Source organism: Saimiri boliviensis, chromosome 1 (assembly GCF_048565385.1).
Source record: "Saimiri boliviensis isolate mSaiBol1 chromosome 1, mSaiBol1.pri, whole genome shotgun sequence".
In the NCBI taxonomy this organism is placed as follows: Eukaryota; Metazoa; Chordata; class Mammalia; order Primates; family Cebidae; genus Saimiri; species Saimiri boliviensis.
In genome coordinates this window covers 36,891,488-36,908,978 of record NC_133449.1, presented here as the reverse complement: position 1 = coordinate 36,908,978, position 17,491 = coordinate 36,891,488, and the positions used below count along the sequence as shown (strand labels likewise).

The following is a 17,491-nucleotide window of genomic DNA, read 5'->3' as shown; positions in this document are numbered from 1 at the left end:
GTCATTTGAAATAAGATTCCACATTTGCATTCTTTTATTACCAGTGAAAAAAACAAGATGATGAACTGTTGACTAGGATAGGAACGAGGATTTAGAATTGGAGAGATCAGGACTCTGGTTCTAGCTCTGCCACCTACTCCTTCATATTCTTAGGCAAATTACTAAACCTCTTAAGATTAATTTCTTTGTAAAATACATTCTGCCCCACTGGTTTTGTAGAGTAAATAGTTAAATAAGGTAATGGGGTTAAATATTTAGTACAAAGTAGTGGCTCCATAAATGTTCATGTCAGTTTTTGTTTTTAAAAAGTTGTCTCTTACAACTAAATGGTCAAATTTGTTCTGAATTAGAATTGCTAGGAATAGGACACAGGTGCGCATTTCTGATGGAGAAACAGTCTTCTAAGGTGGAGGATCAATAAAGTTTTTCTGTAAAGGGCCAGGGAGTAAATATTTTAGACTTTGTTGGTCTTTTGGTCTCTGTCTTGATTTAACTCTGCTATTACAGTATGAAACCAGTCACAGACAATATGTAAACAAATAGATTGGCTGTGTTCCAATAAAACTTGATTTAGAAACACCGAAATTTGAGTTTCATAAAATTTTCATGTCACAGGAGGAATTTGGTACGGAGGCCATTGTTTGCTAACCAGTGCTTTAAGCCCGTGGTTCTCAAACTGTATTGTGCATTATAAAACACCCTTTACTGGGCCTCATCCTCATAGTTTCTAACTCTAGATCAGGGGTGGAGCCTTATAATTTACATTTCTAACAAATTTCCAGGTGGTTACCTTAGGGACCACACCCTAAGAACCGCTCACTGCTCTAGCTGATTTATCCTTTTTATACATTTGCTTTTCTTCTTTAATTTATCCACTTAGCCTGCCACCTGGGTTCTTAATTAGGGTAGGTATGGCTAACAGAGAAAATATATTAAATAAAAGAAGCAGTGGTTTTTATGTGTCAAATAGTAAAGTTTTTTTTAATCTTACATTTTACCTTGTAAAATATGTTTAGGCTGTGGATTAAATTATCATAAACGATGTGCCTTCAAGATTCCAAATAACTGTAGTGGAGTAAGAAAGAGACGTCTGTCAAATGTATCTTTGCCAGGACCTGGCCTCTCAGTTCCAAGACCCCTGCAGCCTGAATATGTAGCCCTTCCCAGTGAAGAGGTACGTATTCTAAGGTAATAGACATTTTACTAGTTATTCTCTGTTTCTGCAGGGTGTATTAATCACTCTAGACCATAATTTACATGGTAAAGAATGGTAATGCTCCTACACTTCAGAAACATAAAATGTAGTAATGGAGACAGGATTTACCAATAGTAACAAATAGCATTTTGCACACCTTGGGATTGTATTATGGCTTGTACCACTGCATTAGCCATCTTGCCAGACCCCTAGCCTGACTCCTGGTCTCCATACTTCATCTTATACATGACAGCCAGATCAAGTTTTCTGTTATACAGCTCTTGATTATGTAACTCCCCACCAGGAAACCTTTATTTATTCTACATTTCTTACAATCTGAACTATTTGGGATTCCCTGAACACACCATCCTTGCTTCCCTTAACGTTTGCTCTTAATGTCCCTTCTACATGGATTTTCTAAACCTAGCTTGAAAGCTACCTTTCCTGATTTTCTCCTCATCTAGACACTATTTTACTTTCTGAATGCCATCACTTTTCCCTAATTTTATGTGTAACATTGAACCTAATATCACAGTGTTTGTATATTGGGTTGTCCTTAAGATATTTATGTCTTTAATTATTCCATCGTGTTCAGTATAATACCTGGTACTTAGTAGGTACTCAGTAAAGAAGGAATGATTGAGTAAATGACTCCACCGATCCTCAGAATATGAAATGTATCTACAGATCTGTAGACAGATAAGACAGGTGAGGTACAGAGCAGTTAAGCAACTTGTCTGAAGTCACAGAGCAAATTAATAAGAGATAGTGGAATTAAATCCAGATGTCATTATTTATAAATCAATGATTTTTTCCTAATAGAGTGTATACCTCTCAAGGATAAAGGCAGTAGATCTAGGAAGAAGGAAATAACTCCCTTGTACATTTGATGGTATTTGAAATGACTTCCATTCATAGATTGTAATCTTATTATTTAGTTGTTCCTGTAACTTCTCTGGTCTTCTGTAAATTAATGGCAGAATCAGGGCCTTGTCATTGTACCTTAGTCATAATATTTTGCTAAGTTGAGACACCAGAGTGAAAGCTTTTGAAATCCTTTCGCAAAAGTCCCATATTTTCCTATTGCCTAGCCCTAGTGTGAGATTTTTAAAGGAGAAAAAGAGTGCTGTGGCATAAAGGACTGAAAATGAGGGGTTGGTATAAACATACAGAAGAGCCTGGAAAGACTGGTAGGAAAAGGTTAGTGCATCTTATACACTGAACTGCAGAGAACTTACTTAGGAATGAGGACAGTAGAATGGAGATATGTTAAGAGCTAAACAAATGATGCTGGTATGCCAACTATGCCCAGTTAAGTATTACTAGATTAGGAAATAGCAGAAAGAGCAGGTAGATAAGGTATTACATTTTTCATTAGTTTCTATTTTATCTTGGACATGAGAAAACTCCTTAGGGAAGTTACTGATGGGATTGCATTATGCCCAGATACATTAAAATGGGAAAAGGGGGGCCGGGTGTGGTGGCTCACGCCTGTAATCCCAGCACTCTGGGAAGCCAAGGTAAGCAGATCACCTGAGTTCGAGACCAGCCTGGCCAACATGGTGAAACCCTGTCTCTACTAAAAATACAAAAAGTTAGCTGGGCATGCTGGTGCACACTTATAATCTCAGCTATTCGGGAGGCTGAGGCAGGAGAAGTACAGTTATGTGTCTGAATTGGTTAGATTGTTCAGAGTATTTTAAAACAAGAAGAGCTTGTAGCCTGGAAGGGCTTTCAGGGTTTACTTTTGTCAGTTCAGCATAGCCTAAAAAAGGAGGAGGCAGAGTAAGAGAAGAGCCTATGGAGGAAAATTAGAAGGAAGGACGAGTGGAGTGGGAAGAAACGGAGGAGATACCAGTTTGGAAGAAAGAACCCTGATGCTCAACCAAGGTTAGAGAAGAACTAACTCTGAGTGGCTACATATTAAGAGCCTCATAAGGTATCACGTGCCAGACTTTATGCTAGGTGCTTTCCTTTTCTCATATAATCCTCACCACAATCCTGGGAGGTATAAGGGCCATCCTGATTTTATAGTTAGGGAGAATGAGGGAGAAACGTTTCTAAGGAGTCAAGATAGTAAACTTCTAAATAGTAAGATAAGCTTGAAAATAGGCAAGTTGGAAGTAGAAACTTTTGAATCTAAGGTTGTCTTTGTTTACATGTGAGAAGTCAGTTTCTGTTATAATGTCTGTTATGTCAGTCTAAAGCAGGAGTGTCCAATCTTTTGGCTTCCCTGGGCTACAGTGGAAGACAAAGAATTGTCATGGGCCATACATAAAATACACTAACACTAATGATAGCTGACACCCTAAAAAAAAAAATCTCCTAACATTTTAAGAAAGTTTACAAATTTGTGTTGGGCCACATTCAAAGCTGTCTTGGGCCGCATGTGGGCCATGAGTTGGACAAGTTTGGTCTAAAGGGAATCCAGTAAAAAGGTGAAAGAACAGAAAAAGATTGTTCATTGAATTTGGTTAAAATGGGACCACTGAGATTCAAGAAACCAGAACTGAGTGTGGGCTGTTTGAAGGTGAAACAGACAAGTGTTCCCTTCAGAACATTTGGGAGAATTCCTTTGGTGTTAGGAAGAATAGAATCAAACTAGAAAGAAAATGTTGGATATGAGTATGCATATAAAAGTGGAGAATTTCACTAATACCCCAAAGCTGATTAAGTATACATACTTGAGGAATTACCCTTTTAAAAATATATATTTTTATTCCCTTTATTATTATAGATAATTGAGAGTTGACCATATTGTTATGAGGTTTTTGTGAGCAATGACTTTGGCAAATTTTAGCTTAAACTTAAGCTGTGGAAATAATCAGATTACTTTTAGAAAATTTCTGGCTGTACATTAAGAAATAATAGTTGAAGCGAAGCACTAATTTGTATGTAGGAGACATTAAAACAAGGTAAGAAAGAACTTCTACTCAGTTCTAATTACTCTAATCTCAGTGGTCTGATTTTAACCAAATTCTCTACATAATTGTACCAGCATCCACCTCCACCCCAATTCTAATTAAGTCTGCTATACCTTTCTTGCCATTCTCACTCAATAGAGTAGCAAACCACTGTTACTGATGGGATTGCATTATGCACAGATACATTAAAATGGGAAAAGGGGGCCGGGTGTGGTGGCTCACGCCTGTAATCCCAGCACTCTGGGAAGCCAAAGTGAGCAGATCACCTGAGGTCAGAGGTTCGAGACCAGCCTGGCCAACATGGTGAAACTCTATCTCTACTAAAAAATACAAAAAATTAGCTGGGCATGCCGGTGCACACCTGTAATCTCAGCTATTCAGGAGGCTGAGGCAGGAGAATCACTTGAACCCGGGAGGTGGAGGTTGCAGTGAGCCAAGATCGCACCACTGCACTCCAGCCTGGGTGACAGAGTGAGACTCTGTCTTAAAAAAAAACATTTGGGAAAAGGGGTAGAATCACTGGACTGTTATATAGGAGACCTAAGTTCATGTTGATTCTGTTACTACCACTTGGTAGTATTAATCCTTTTGACTTTTTTTTTTTTTTTCATGTTTAAAATAGGGATAATAACTGACTACTTGTACTGGACATGACATGTTAGGTGACTTCTACAACCATAGTCCCCTGAGTAGTTCATGGCACACTGGCTCTGTACCATGTCCCTAATACCTGGATTCGAAAGGCTGTCACAAGCTGGCCATTGGCTTTTTTTTTAGACAGGGTCTCACTCAGTTTGTCTAGCTAGAGTACAGTGGCGAGACCATAGCTCACTGCAGCCCTGACCCGCTGGGATCAGGCAATCCTCCCACCTCAGCCTCCTGAGTAGTTGGGACTACAGGCATGCTCAACCACACTTGGCTAATTTTTTTTTTTTAAGAGAGGGGATCGCACTATGTTGCCCTGGCTCGTCTGGAACAGGCATGAGCCACTGTGCTCAGCCTCCGTTTGTGTTTTGAATTTGAGACAAACCAAAAGTACAGGAGCAAGAGAAGCAGTGTTGAGTCACCACTAGAACAAAGAGCCAAAGACCTAAAACATCTGTTTCTAGTTCCTGCTAGGTTCTTTATTACTATTTGCTTTGCAGAATCACTGTGGGGTTCTTTTTGCTGAAAGTGGTCGATACAAGGCAGCATGGAGGAAAAATAAGCCAGGCTAGAGCAGGACACCTTGGACAGTTGAAGCACACAAGCATAGTTTGGGTTTCCACACACTCTTCATCTTTTTCTGAATTAAACTGTTTCAGAATCCATTTTAGAAAATATCTGCCTACTCTCAGTTTGAGGTATTTTATGACACTCTTCTCCCACCAGTTGTTTTGTCCTTTTCCTTTTCTTCCGTTTGTTTGTTTGTTTGTTTGTTTGTTTGTTTGTTTTCTTTTTCCTCCTCCCCTTCTCCCTGCACTTCTCTGTCTCTTGGTTTCTTCTGACTTCTTTTGCTTCTTTTGGTTGAACATATGAATGTAGAATGACCCAACTTCTCTGAGTTACAAACATTACTAGTTATAGAAGGCATCTGAAAGATCTCAGGACCTCAGTTCTGGCAGTGAGAATGCGAGCAGGCACAGCCAAATCTGTTAATAGAGACAGAGGGTAGTTAAGTATTAGGATTTTGTGCTTGAGAATCTGGATTATGTTTTATTCAATTTTGTGTCCCCAGTATGTAATAGGGTCTGGCGTATAGTAATCAGTGAATGTTTGTTGAATGGATGGAATGAGCCACATTGAACTACGTGATGTATAGTTTGATTATTCCCTTCAGATAGAAAGGGTCATAGTTACCAAAATCTACTTACCCCACAAAAATTTTTAATTCATGCCTTCTTTAATGTTGCTTTTTGTTCACCTGGTAGAAAAACCCAAACAATTGGAAAATAAAGGAACTTCTTCTTAAAGCTGAATGACTGAAACTATTGTTGTTTTAATTAGTTTTGTATCTGCCATTGTTTATCATTATTAATTAGACTTAAAATTTATGAACGTTTTAGTATTAAGATAAATTTGAAACCTAAAATTTGTTTCAAAATATATTCAGATGTCATGTTCAGTAATGCAACATGAACACCAATAATACTTTCTGAATTTGTTTTAAAGTTTGTGGGTTTTATCTGTAAGGTGCTGAAATGTGCCTGGCGAATAATAATTAGTGAATATGTACCTGAGAATGAACATGTCTTAGATTTTTTTTTAAGCATAAATATTAGCAAAAAGAATCTGCATTTTTGTCATTCAAGGATTGGTAAATTAAATGCTGCAAAGGAAACTGAGAACAGCATTTTTAGAGTTTTTTGGTTTTAGCGTTTCAAATAAATGACGCTTGTGGTTAAGCTCTGCTCCCACCACTTTGTTTTTAATATTGACTTACACTTATGGAAATTACTTATATTTTAGTCACATGTCCACCAGGAACCAAGTAAGAGAATTCCTTCTTGGAGTGGTCGCCCAATCTGGATGGAAAAGATGGTAATGTGCAGAGTGAAAGTTCCACACACATTTGCTGTTCACTCTTACACCCGTCCCACGATATGTCAGTACTGCAAGCGGTTACTGAAAGGCCTCTTTCGCCAAGGAATGCAGTGTAAAGGTGGGATTAGGTGTTTTCCTTAAGTAAAATTTGTGTCTGTTTTTGTTATTAAATACAGGTTTAAAATATTTACATTTCAGACGCATTAGCCAAATAGATTATTCTCATAATTGCTAACTTACATAAAGGAAATAGAAATATAAATAAAATATGTGTATGTAAACTACTACTACTACTACTATCTGCAGTGTGTGTTATTATGTGCCAGGCACTATAGTAAAACAGACAAAACTTTACATACTCAGTCTTCAAAGCAATTATATGTGAATTATGCTTTTGTTAGTATATTAGTAGTAATAGGAGTTAGTAATGTTAGGAGTCATTTTTCATTTTATAGACATGGATTAGGTAACTTGTTTAAAATCTTGTAGCTAGTAAACGGAAAAACTAGAATGTGGATCTCTGAGAATGGCTTCTTCACCCGTATGCTTATTATTTGCCGATACAGAACAACTAGTTGGCAGCAAAGCTGATACTTGAGGTTTTATGTCTTTTTTATTCCAGAGCCCGACACTAAACAAAATAAAAATAACACTTTCCTCTTTTCATTAAATATTTATTACACACACACATAAGCATACTGCAAGAGTTTTGCTTTTTTTTTGTTTTTAAGTATGTAGCTAGTAGAATTGTATAAAAACTGTCATTCCAGAGAATAATCACACTGAAATAGGTAGGACATAATAGAAGCTACTGAAATTATAATGGGGACCACCCTTATTTGAATACTAACCCAGCACACATAGTAACATCTCTTAATGAAACAAGTTTTTAATAGCATACTGGAATAATGATTTGCTTATACTTATATCATCCTTTTATTATGCTTTTTAAAGATGATTGTATCTTTTTGTCTCGTATCTTCTCAGCAATGCTGTACACTAGAAACTATGTTTTCACAGTGGAGTGAAAACTAAAATAGAGATTATTAGTCTTAGATTATTAGTCATTGAGCAGGATATGATATAAGTAGTCTAATTTTAATCTTGTTTTTTTTTTTTCATGTGATTAACAGTTCTTGGTATTGTACTTTTTATATAGTGGAAGTATTTGTGGAATTATCAAGTGATCTAAATAAAACATTAGGGTTGAGGGTTTTGTAACAGTGTGTTCTTGCTTACAGCACAGAGTAAGATAATTGCATATAAGCTTAAATATATAAGAAAATAAAGCTTGTCTTGACAGTGTATGACAGCATGCAAAAACATCAAATGGGGAACAGGTTATACATTTGTTATCAGGTATTTGATAACTATTAGGCATTACTACATGATGAAATTTTATTTCAACAGCTTGCTTTGAATATGAGTTACTACATAAATTAATACTTTAAAATATCAACACAAAAATGTATTGGCAAGCAGCCACTGAGAAATGTTTTGGAAAAGAACATTAGTAACAGATGTAAAAATTCTAGCCAACAGATAATCTTAATAAAGTTAGTTAATATTGCTGCCCTGCTAAGCAGAGCAGAATCATTCTTAAACCATATGCAGGAAAGTATAGTATTTGTAGAGGAACTAAAATAAAGATGGATGAATTTTTAAATAAAGCCTGTTAATTCTGCTCCTGGGTTATTCAACTTTTTAGGGTTCAAGAATAACAGTATTTTCTGCTTATATTGGAGTTAGTAATAATAGGAGTCATTTTACTCATGGGGCTTTGTCATTTAATGATCTTTTAGCCTGTGCTGTTGACACAGGCTAACCCTTGTAACTTACAAGGGTTACAAAAACATTCTAAGTCAGGCCTCAAAATTATTTTTACCCAGTTATTACTAATAGATGCATTTCAAAGGTAGTATTAGACATAGTTAGATCAAAAAATGGTAGGTTTTGTTTTAATATAGTTATTTCATTTATCAATAAAATAATTATAATTTAGTCATTTTCATATTTTAATAGGAATTAAGATACTTAAAAATATTTTTGTCAGTCTTCTAAGAAGGAAAAATGATCTAGTTAAAACTATTATACTGAATCATTTGAGAAAAAATACAATTCCAAGAATTTATTCATTTTCTGTTTGTCTTTATTTTCTACTTGGGTATATAAAAACTTCAAAGCAGCTTAAAAGCATATGTAAAATATAAGAGAGCATAAGCAAATTAATAAAAACGTAGGACATAGAGAACTAAACCTGCCTGCCTACCATTCAAACCTACATGCTTGCTACAGGTAGTCCACAAATTCAGCTCTGAATTTTTTTTGGTTTTTTGGTTTTTTTTGTTTGTGTTGCCCAGGCTGGGGTTCAGTGGCACGATCTTGGTTCACTGCAACCTTCACTTCCTGGGTTCAAGTGATTCTCTGCCTCTGTCTCCCTGGTACCTATAACGACAGGCATGTGCCACCACACCCAGCTAATTTTTGTATTTTTTTTTGTAGAAGTGGGGTTTTGCCGTGTTGGCTGGGCTGATCTCAAACTCCTGGTCTCAAATGATCCGCCCACTTCAGCCTCCCAAAGTGCTGGAATTAACAGCCATAAGTTTCCCCACCCCTAACACCTGAGTTTTCAGAAAGAAGATGGAAAGCTTGTTTTCACAACTCGCAAGGTTCATGAGATAAAACACAAATCTGTTGTTTAAGAGTTAGTGCAAGATATTAATATTATCACATGAGTTTTCCCTAGGGCCTATCTTAACAAGGATAGTGTTTTAAAGAATGTAAATTTTATCATCTACCAAATTATGTAAATTTTATCATCTACCAAATTATAAATTTCACGGGGCTTTGTCATTTAACGATTTTTAGCCTGTGCTGTTGGCATGATACCCAGGATTTTCTTGACTTATAAGGGTTACAAAAACAGTCTAAGTCAGGACTCAAAATTATTTTTACCCAGTTATTACTAATAGATGCATTTCAAAGTTGGTATTAGACATAGTTAGATCAGTGGGTCTCAACTTTAGTACAAGTTACAGAGCTCAGCCCTACTACCCCACGCCCCAAGAGTTGCTGATATAGTAGGTCTGGAGTAGGGCCCAAGAATTTGCATTTCTAACAAGTTGCCTGATGAAACTGATCTGGGACCACAGTTTGAGAACCACTGAGTTATACAGTAGTTTTGGACAGATTGTACTTGACACTGATCTGCAGTGCTGTCAACTCTAAGGTTTCTTTTAGACTGAAGAGAACCATTATGTACAAGTGGGAGGCCTTATGCCGGAGACACTCAGTCCTTCCTCACAGGGTTGTATGTGAAAACCTTTATTAGGTTGCTCATAAATGTTTGTTGGATCTCAGTGTCTTTTCTGCATATACATTAGGTCGTGATACTTAGAAATTGAAAGTGTGTATCTGACATATGTTAAATAGGAATTTAATCAGCTTGAGAAACTTTCATGGGAGGTGTGGAAAGATGAATATGAGGTAAGAGAAGGAAATACGGAGCTGCTAATACATTATGGCCGTGTTGTACATGGTACTCATTATACAAGTGAAGAAATCGATGGAGGGGGGTTGCAGGGAGGTGCTAAAAGTGATTGGTACGTGGGTACTATTATTTTAACATCATTACTACTAATAATTTATTTGTGAGTGATTTAAAGAAATTCTAACCATATCTGATAATGCTTGACTTTTGCATAAATTAATACTCTGAATATTTTTATTTTAGATTGTAAATTCAACTGCCATAAACGCTGTGCATCAAAAGTACCAAGAGACTGCCTTGGAGAGGTTACCTTCAATGGAGGTACAATTCTTTTTCTTAATTTCTGTAAAAGAGCAGAAAAGGTCATGATTCTTTGGTGTATTATCTTCAGATAAAGTTCTGTTTTCATAATTTATTTTGTCTCTTAAAGATTTTCTTCTGATTTAATAATCAAGCAAAATGCAGAGACCACTGATGGTCTACATTTATTAGTAATCGTGCCGTCTTCTCTTTCCTCTACCCACTGTTACTTTGTAGTCTAATACAGCCAGTGGTACTGCATATTCTCTTTCATCTTTAGACATAAAAGAACTTGTTTTAAAACCCTGCTGTTGTATCTGTTCTTTCATAGTTCTAATATTTACTAACTGCTTGCTATACCAGGCACTGTTCTAAACTCTTTAAATATATTGACAGTTCAACCTAAGAACAACCCTTTGAGGTAGGTGCTTAGAGATGAGTAAACTGAGGCATAAATACATGAAATAACTTGTCCCAGAAATATAGCCAATAGGTGGCAGAGCTGGAACTTAGACCCATATGGTTTGGTTCCTTAGTCCCTAGTGATTAGAATATACTATACAGCCTCACTGTCTCTTTCTCTGTCAAATAATCATTATCCATTTTCTCTTTGAGGCCTTTTTTTGTTTTGTTTTCAAGACAATACTAAGCAAGGCAGTTAGTTATCTGTTTTTGGAAGGAAACAGTAAGGACTCTTAAATTTTCATCATAATTTTCCTTTAACAATTTATATGACTGGTAACAATTTTTATGTGAGTAGTTCTGTAAAAGGAAAAACATAAATGAAAATTAAACTCTTTGGGAGAGTTTAATTAACATTTTGCCTGGTGGCATGTTTTCTATGGTTGTTGGTTGTCTTAGTCTGTTTGTGCTGCTATAACAAAATACTGTAGAAATTTATTTTTCATACTTCTGGAGACTGAGAAGTCCAAAGCACTGGCAGATTCTCTGTCTGGTGAGTAGGGGTCCATTTCCTGGTTGAAGGCACCTTGTGGTTGCATCTCACATGGTGGAACAGATGAAGGACTGTTCCACCATGGGCATGTTTTATAAGAGCACCCAATCCTAAAGACTCCACCTTCCAAAGACCCACCACCACTAATACTCTTACCTTGGGAGACGACGCCCAGCTAATTTTTATATTTTTAGTAGAGATGGGGTTTCACCATATTGGCCAGGCTGGTCTCGAAATCCTCACCTTGTGATCCACCCGCCTCTGCCTTCCAGAGTGCTAGGATTACAGGCATGAGCCACCGCCAGCCTAGCCAGGAGTTAAGATTTCTAAGGGGAATCAAACATTCAGACCATAGCACTGATTAACACCATTGACAGAGTATGATTTGTTTTCTCTTTTGGTTAATCTGAATTAGTATAGTTTGTTTATGACTAAAGTCTTTTCTACATTTATAGTTCATGTAATTGTGTTTTTGTGCTTTTCCAGCTTTTGATAAATGGATACGAAATACAGTTATATTTATCTTAATGTGCATTTGATTACTGGTGAGATGCTTAAACTCACTAGTAATCAAAAAAATGCACCATTTTACATGAGTAGTGTATGAGGATTCTGATTTCTCTGCATCCCTGCTGTCACTTGTTATTGTGTATCTTTTTGATTACAGCCATCCTAGGTCGTGTGAGGTGGTATCTCATTCTAGTTTCCATTTGCATTACCCTGGTGGCTAATAATATTGCGCATCTTTTCATGTGCTCATTGGCCATTTTTATATATTGTTTGAAAAAAATACCTGTTCAGATCCTTTGCTCATTTATTTTTCATTGAGTTGTAAGAATTTTTAAATACTTGGATACTAGTCCCTTATCTGGTACATGATTTGCATATATTTTCTCCCATTCTGTGGGCCTACTTGTAACTTCGTAAGGTGGTGTTTGTAGCACGGAAGTTTTATATTTTGATGAAGTCCAATTTACTTACGTCGTCACTTATCTTTTTGATGTATTAGGAAAGCTTTGCTTAATGCAAGGTAACAAAGATTTACTCTCTTGCTTTCTTCTCTGAGTTTTATAGTCTTAGTTTTTACATTGTATGTCATCCACTTTAATTTTTTTTATATGTTTTAAGGAAGGGGTTTACCTTCATTCTTTTGCATGCAGAGATTATAGTTATCCTAGCCCCATTTACTTAAAAGACTATTTTTTGCCCATTGAATTTTCTTAACACTCTTGTCAAAAATCAGTTAACCATAATGGTGGTGGCTTATCTTCATTTATAGTATTTGTCATAATGGAAATTTAAAATTCTAATGTAATCAAATTAATTAACTTTGTGCCTTATGAGTTGTATATTTTGTATCTTCTTTAAGAAATCATTTATCTTAGGCCAGGTGCAGTGGCTTATACCTATAATCCCAGCATTTTGGGAGGCCACCATGAGCGGATCACCTGAGGTCAGGAGTTCAAGACCAGCCTGGCCAACATGGCGAAACCCCTTCTCTACTAAAAATATAAAAATTATCTGGGCATGATGGCAGGCGCCTATAATACCAGCCACTTGGGAGGCTGAGGCTGGAGAATCACTTGAACCAAGGAGGTAGAGGTTTCAGTGAGCTGAGATCATGCCATTGCACTCCAGCCTGGGTGACAAGAGTGGAACTGTATCTCAAAAAAAAAAAAAAAAAAAAAAAGAAATACTTTATCTTAACTCATAAAGATATTTTCTTATATTTTAAGATCTTAAAACTTTTGGCACATTTATTAGACTTCGTCTGTTAATATGAAACTCCGAAATTTATTTAAAATTTTACCAGAACCTTCCAGTCTGGGAACAGATACAGATATACCAATGGATATTGACAATAATGACATAAATAGTGATAGTAGTCGGGGCTTGGATGACACAGAAGAGCCATCTCCCCCAGAAGACAAGATGTTCTTCCTGGATCCATCTGATCTTGATGTGGAAAGAGATGAAGAAGCCGTTAAAACGATCAGGTAACATATATACATATTACAAGCTACTTCCAGTTGCAAGGTCAGTTCAGGATCTCATTAAGAAAAAGCCATGTCTCTTTAAGTGGGACCTTAAAAATAATTTAAAAATCTAAATAAACTGTGGCTAATTCTTTTACATGCAGTGTAGTATTTCTGAAATAAATTATATCACCCTTGCCATCCACTCAAGATGGGAAGGTATGAGAATCCTTGTTGTTTTGTTTTTTTGGGGGTTTTTTGTTTTTTTTTAAAGAAAAATTCTTTTTTAAGATGGTCTACATTTAAAACCTAGTTGTGGAGCAGCCACTGCAAGGTGTCAGTATTGAACTTTCAGTTAAAGCAACCCATTTTTCACACAGACAGCTTTAACTGGTAGGAGAAACAGCAATAAAGAATATACTTATGAAAATGTTGCACAAAAATAGTGATGATGAAGAGGGCAGTTTTCATATTGCCACAGTTAATCCAAGTATTAGCATTTTGTAAAAATGTTAGACTACAAAACCGTTCTAAATATGCCACTCTGTTCATAGAAATTCAATTTTTTTGTAGCCTAGAGGATATACTACCTTGTAGCAAAATATCCCCATTTTGGCAGGTTTTGTTTTTCCCTGGAAAAAAAAAGAGTTACTTAAAGAAAATGAGTCATTTATCAATCTGAGATGGCTCAGTTGTCACTTATTCTGATTGGCTTATCATCAAATAACAGTTCTTACTATCACTAGCATTATTAACAAAAATTTTGTCTACCCATTTTGGAGACTATTGCAGAACCTAGCTAGTTTACGTCATAGTTTAAAAGTATTTAACTGTTTGAGGCTCAAATTTCAAAACAGTGTATTTTATACATATACTCCAAATTGTAGTTACTGAGCCGTGTTGCACTGCTACGTAATTTGACTCGTTACATTTTCTTAGTAAATGTAAATTTCTGTAAATCATTTTCCTTTAAATATCTTCTAATAGAAATACATTTTGCTAACCATATATGATTAACTGCATTTGACATTTGAGTTATATATAGTTGCGTTTTGCCTTGTTATGGATTTGCTAGTTTGTCATGCTGCCCAGGGCAGGAAAACTCTTCAGCAGCAAACCCAAATGAGACCCTTTACTGGGCTCCAAATATTCCAGTTTGGGAGGGTGCTTTCTGCTCTGCTCATTGTTTTTAATTTTTTCGTGTGACCCTTCAGAAAACATTCATGACAAGTAAAGAGGATTTACGATATTACCTTAAAACAGAATCAATTGTGTATCCTCATACAGGATTAATTTTTCTTCTTAAGCCATTGTTTATTTTACTAAGAGATTTTGAAAAAATTTGGCTCAATTATCTTTAAAAAGTCTTCATGTTTTTCTACAATATTTATATGATTTTTAAAACTCTACACATATTTATACATTTTAAATATTTTGTAGTCCATCAACAAGCAATAATATTCCGCTAATGAGGGTTGTACAATCCATCAAGCACACAAAGAGGAAGAGCAGCACAATGGTGAAGGAAGGGTGGATGGTCCATTACACCAGCAGGGATAACCTGGTCAGTAATCACATACATTTCAATATGTTAATAAGACTTTGTTATGAATTTTATTTTGTACATTTTTTAAATCAAAATTATGAAATATATATTAAGACATTATGTACACTGCAGCAGTTTATAGAAGATATGCTGGAATTATAGTTAAATCTGTAAGGAATTTTTAAAAGGCAGAATATTTAATGTGTTTACAAACTGGTAGAGCAGTCGATACTCAAAAAGGATCTGTGATTGTTCCACAATAAAATATAACTAACTTGAAACACAATGGAGCTACAAATAAAAATAGACGGAACTAACACTTCATCTAAAAAGTCATCTTATTACCAAGGAAGGAAGCATGTTTGTTTTTCTGTAGACTTTAACTTAATGTAAATATGCAGGTTGTTTTTTAGATCCAGCAAAGATGAGTAATGATGAAATTTTAGTAGAAGGAAATAGGTTTAAAGAATCAGCATAGTGTAATAGCTAAGAACATAGACTTTGGAGCCAGACTGCCTAAATCTCTGTAACTTGCTATAACACTGTATGAACTTGGGAAAGTTACTTACTTTCTTTATGCTTTAGTTTCCTTGTTTGAAACTGGATTTATTAGGTGGTTACAAATAATTATTACTGTAACCACCTAATAAATCCAAATCAGTTAACATATGAGAAGATCTTGGAACAGTGTTTTGCATACAGTAAGGCACTCAATAAATGTTAGTAGCCACTATTGTATTTTTTAAATTTGCTGAATAGATTATTGAAACAAGCTTTCTAATAAACCTTTTTAAGAATAAAATGAAGTATCAATTTTTTAAATTTGCTGAATAGATTATTGAAACAAGCTTTTTAATAAACGTTTTAAGAATAAAATGAAGTACCCAATACATTTAGGTGGCCTAAAGTTTTATATGATGATAACAGTATAGACTGCAGTGTGTATGTGTTTTCTTTTATTTATAGTTCATATCCTTGCAAATGTAACTTGAAGTGGTGTACCTGCAGTTGGGAATTTAATGGTGTATCAAAGGTGCCGTTACATCAGATTAACAGAGGGAAAGATAGGTAATTCAGCAAATGGTATTGGGATAACCATGTAGTCATTTTGAAAAAAATAAAGTTTTATATATGCCTCATACTTTACACATAATAAACCTAAATATATCAAAGATATGAATGTAAAGAAATTAAACAGTAGAAGAAACTTTGGGAGAATTATATGTTTAATAATAAAGAATAAAAGGTCAATAAATTCAGTCTCACTAAAAAAAATTATACGTGGCAAAATCCAAAAGCAAAGACAAATGAGAAACTGGGAAAAATATTTTCAACTCATTCTAAATAAGGGTTAATTCCATATGATGTGAAGAATGCCAACAAATTGATAAGAGAAAGACCATAACACAATAGGAAAATGGACAAAGAATATGAACAGAGAGTTTCTCAGGAAATAGACTCTTATACATAAGAGCTTGATTTCATTTACAGTAAAATAAATGTTACTTTAACCTTTCACTGAAATGCCAGTTTTTATTTTTTAAATATAGCAAAGATCAAAAAGTTAAAAACATACTGCATTAGTGAGAGTGTGAGTAAATAGGCACTCTCTTATGTTGCTGATGAGACTATAAATTGTATCAAGACTTGTGTAGAATGATGTAACACTATCAGGCAAAATTACATGTGCACGTGTCTGTTTACCCATCCTAATGATCCGCTACTGGCTTAGCAAATGAACTTCTAGAATATAGCCTATAAGTAAATTACATATTTTTATGTGTGTGTGTATGTGTGAAATATATATGTATTCATGTGTGCATGTATAAAATTCTCTAAAAGGATTCCCAGAAACTTAGTAACATTCTTTGCCTGGAGTATGGGTGAAAAGTAGGGATGAGTGATGGTAGGAGTGATACTTTTCACACTTCCTTTTTATATTTTGAGAATTTTGAACCTCATGAATCTTAAACATTCACAAATACAAATTTATGAACATAAATGAAAGGAAAAGTTAGGTACAAGTACTTGGGAGAAACCATTTTTGAACTCAGTTTTCTCATCTTTATTTTATAGAGAAAGAGGCATTATTGGAGACTTGACAGCAAATGTCTAACATTGTTTCAGAATGAATCTGGATCAAAGTATTATAAGGTAAGGATATTACATTTTTAAAATATAAGCATTAAGATAGTGGGTTTTTTTCAGATAATCATTAACTGTCATATTTGAAGATATGTATAATGACTAGCTAGTATGGTTTATAGAAGTCACTGTTAGGTTCCTTGTTGAAGCAACTGTTTCCTATACCCCATTTCACTGCCCACAGCAGCTCTGCTATGACTGTTTGTTGTTGCTGTGCATTTATTTATTTCTGGGTTGCCTGTCAGGTTGTGCCTGCTTTCCTTCTGGATACTATGATTTAGATTAGACTGCTTAGAAATTCCCATCATCATTGCCTATCCAGAAGAGGTCAGTGAGATGTTTAGTATTTCTCCCACCTTCCACCTTGCCTTGGGTTCCAATTCCCAACTGCTTGTTTTGGCTCTTAATCTCCTTTTTACAGTCATCTTTGCTTGGCC

The 17,491-nt window shown here is 35.3% G+C and overlaps 1 protein-coding gene across 4 annotated transcripts in view; it reads left to right on the top strand.

Annotated features, from left to right (window-relative positions):
* Positions 1–17,491, top strand: part of PRKD3 (protein kinase D3) — a 73,462-nt gene that overhangs the window by 33,882 nt on the left and 22,089 nt on the right. For all 4 annotated transcript variants that reach the window (XM_039474501.2, XM_039474499.2, XM_074395960.1 and 1 more), the window contains 6 exons: positions 1,017–1,174; positions 6,568–6,760; positions 10,376–10,453; positions 13,201–13,384; positions 14,804–14,927; positions 16,986–17,063. In XM_039474501.2, coding sequence (XP_039330435.1) covers positions 1,017–1,174; positions 6,568–6,760; positions 10,376–10,453; positions 13,201–13,384; positions 14,804–14,927; positions 16,986–17,063 — 815 coding nt within the window. The remainder of the gene's footprint in view (positions 1–1,016; positions 1,175–6,567; positions 6,761–10,375; positions 10,454–13,200; positions 13,385–14,803; positions 14,928–16,985; positions 17,064–17,491) is intronic.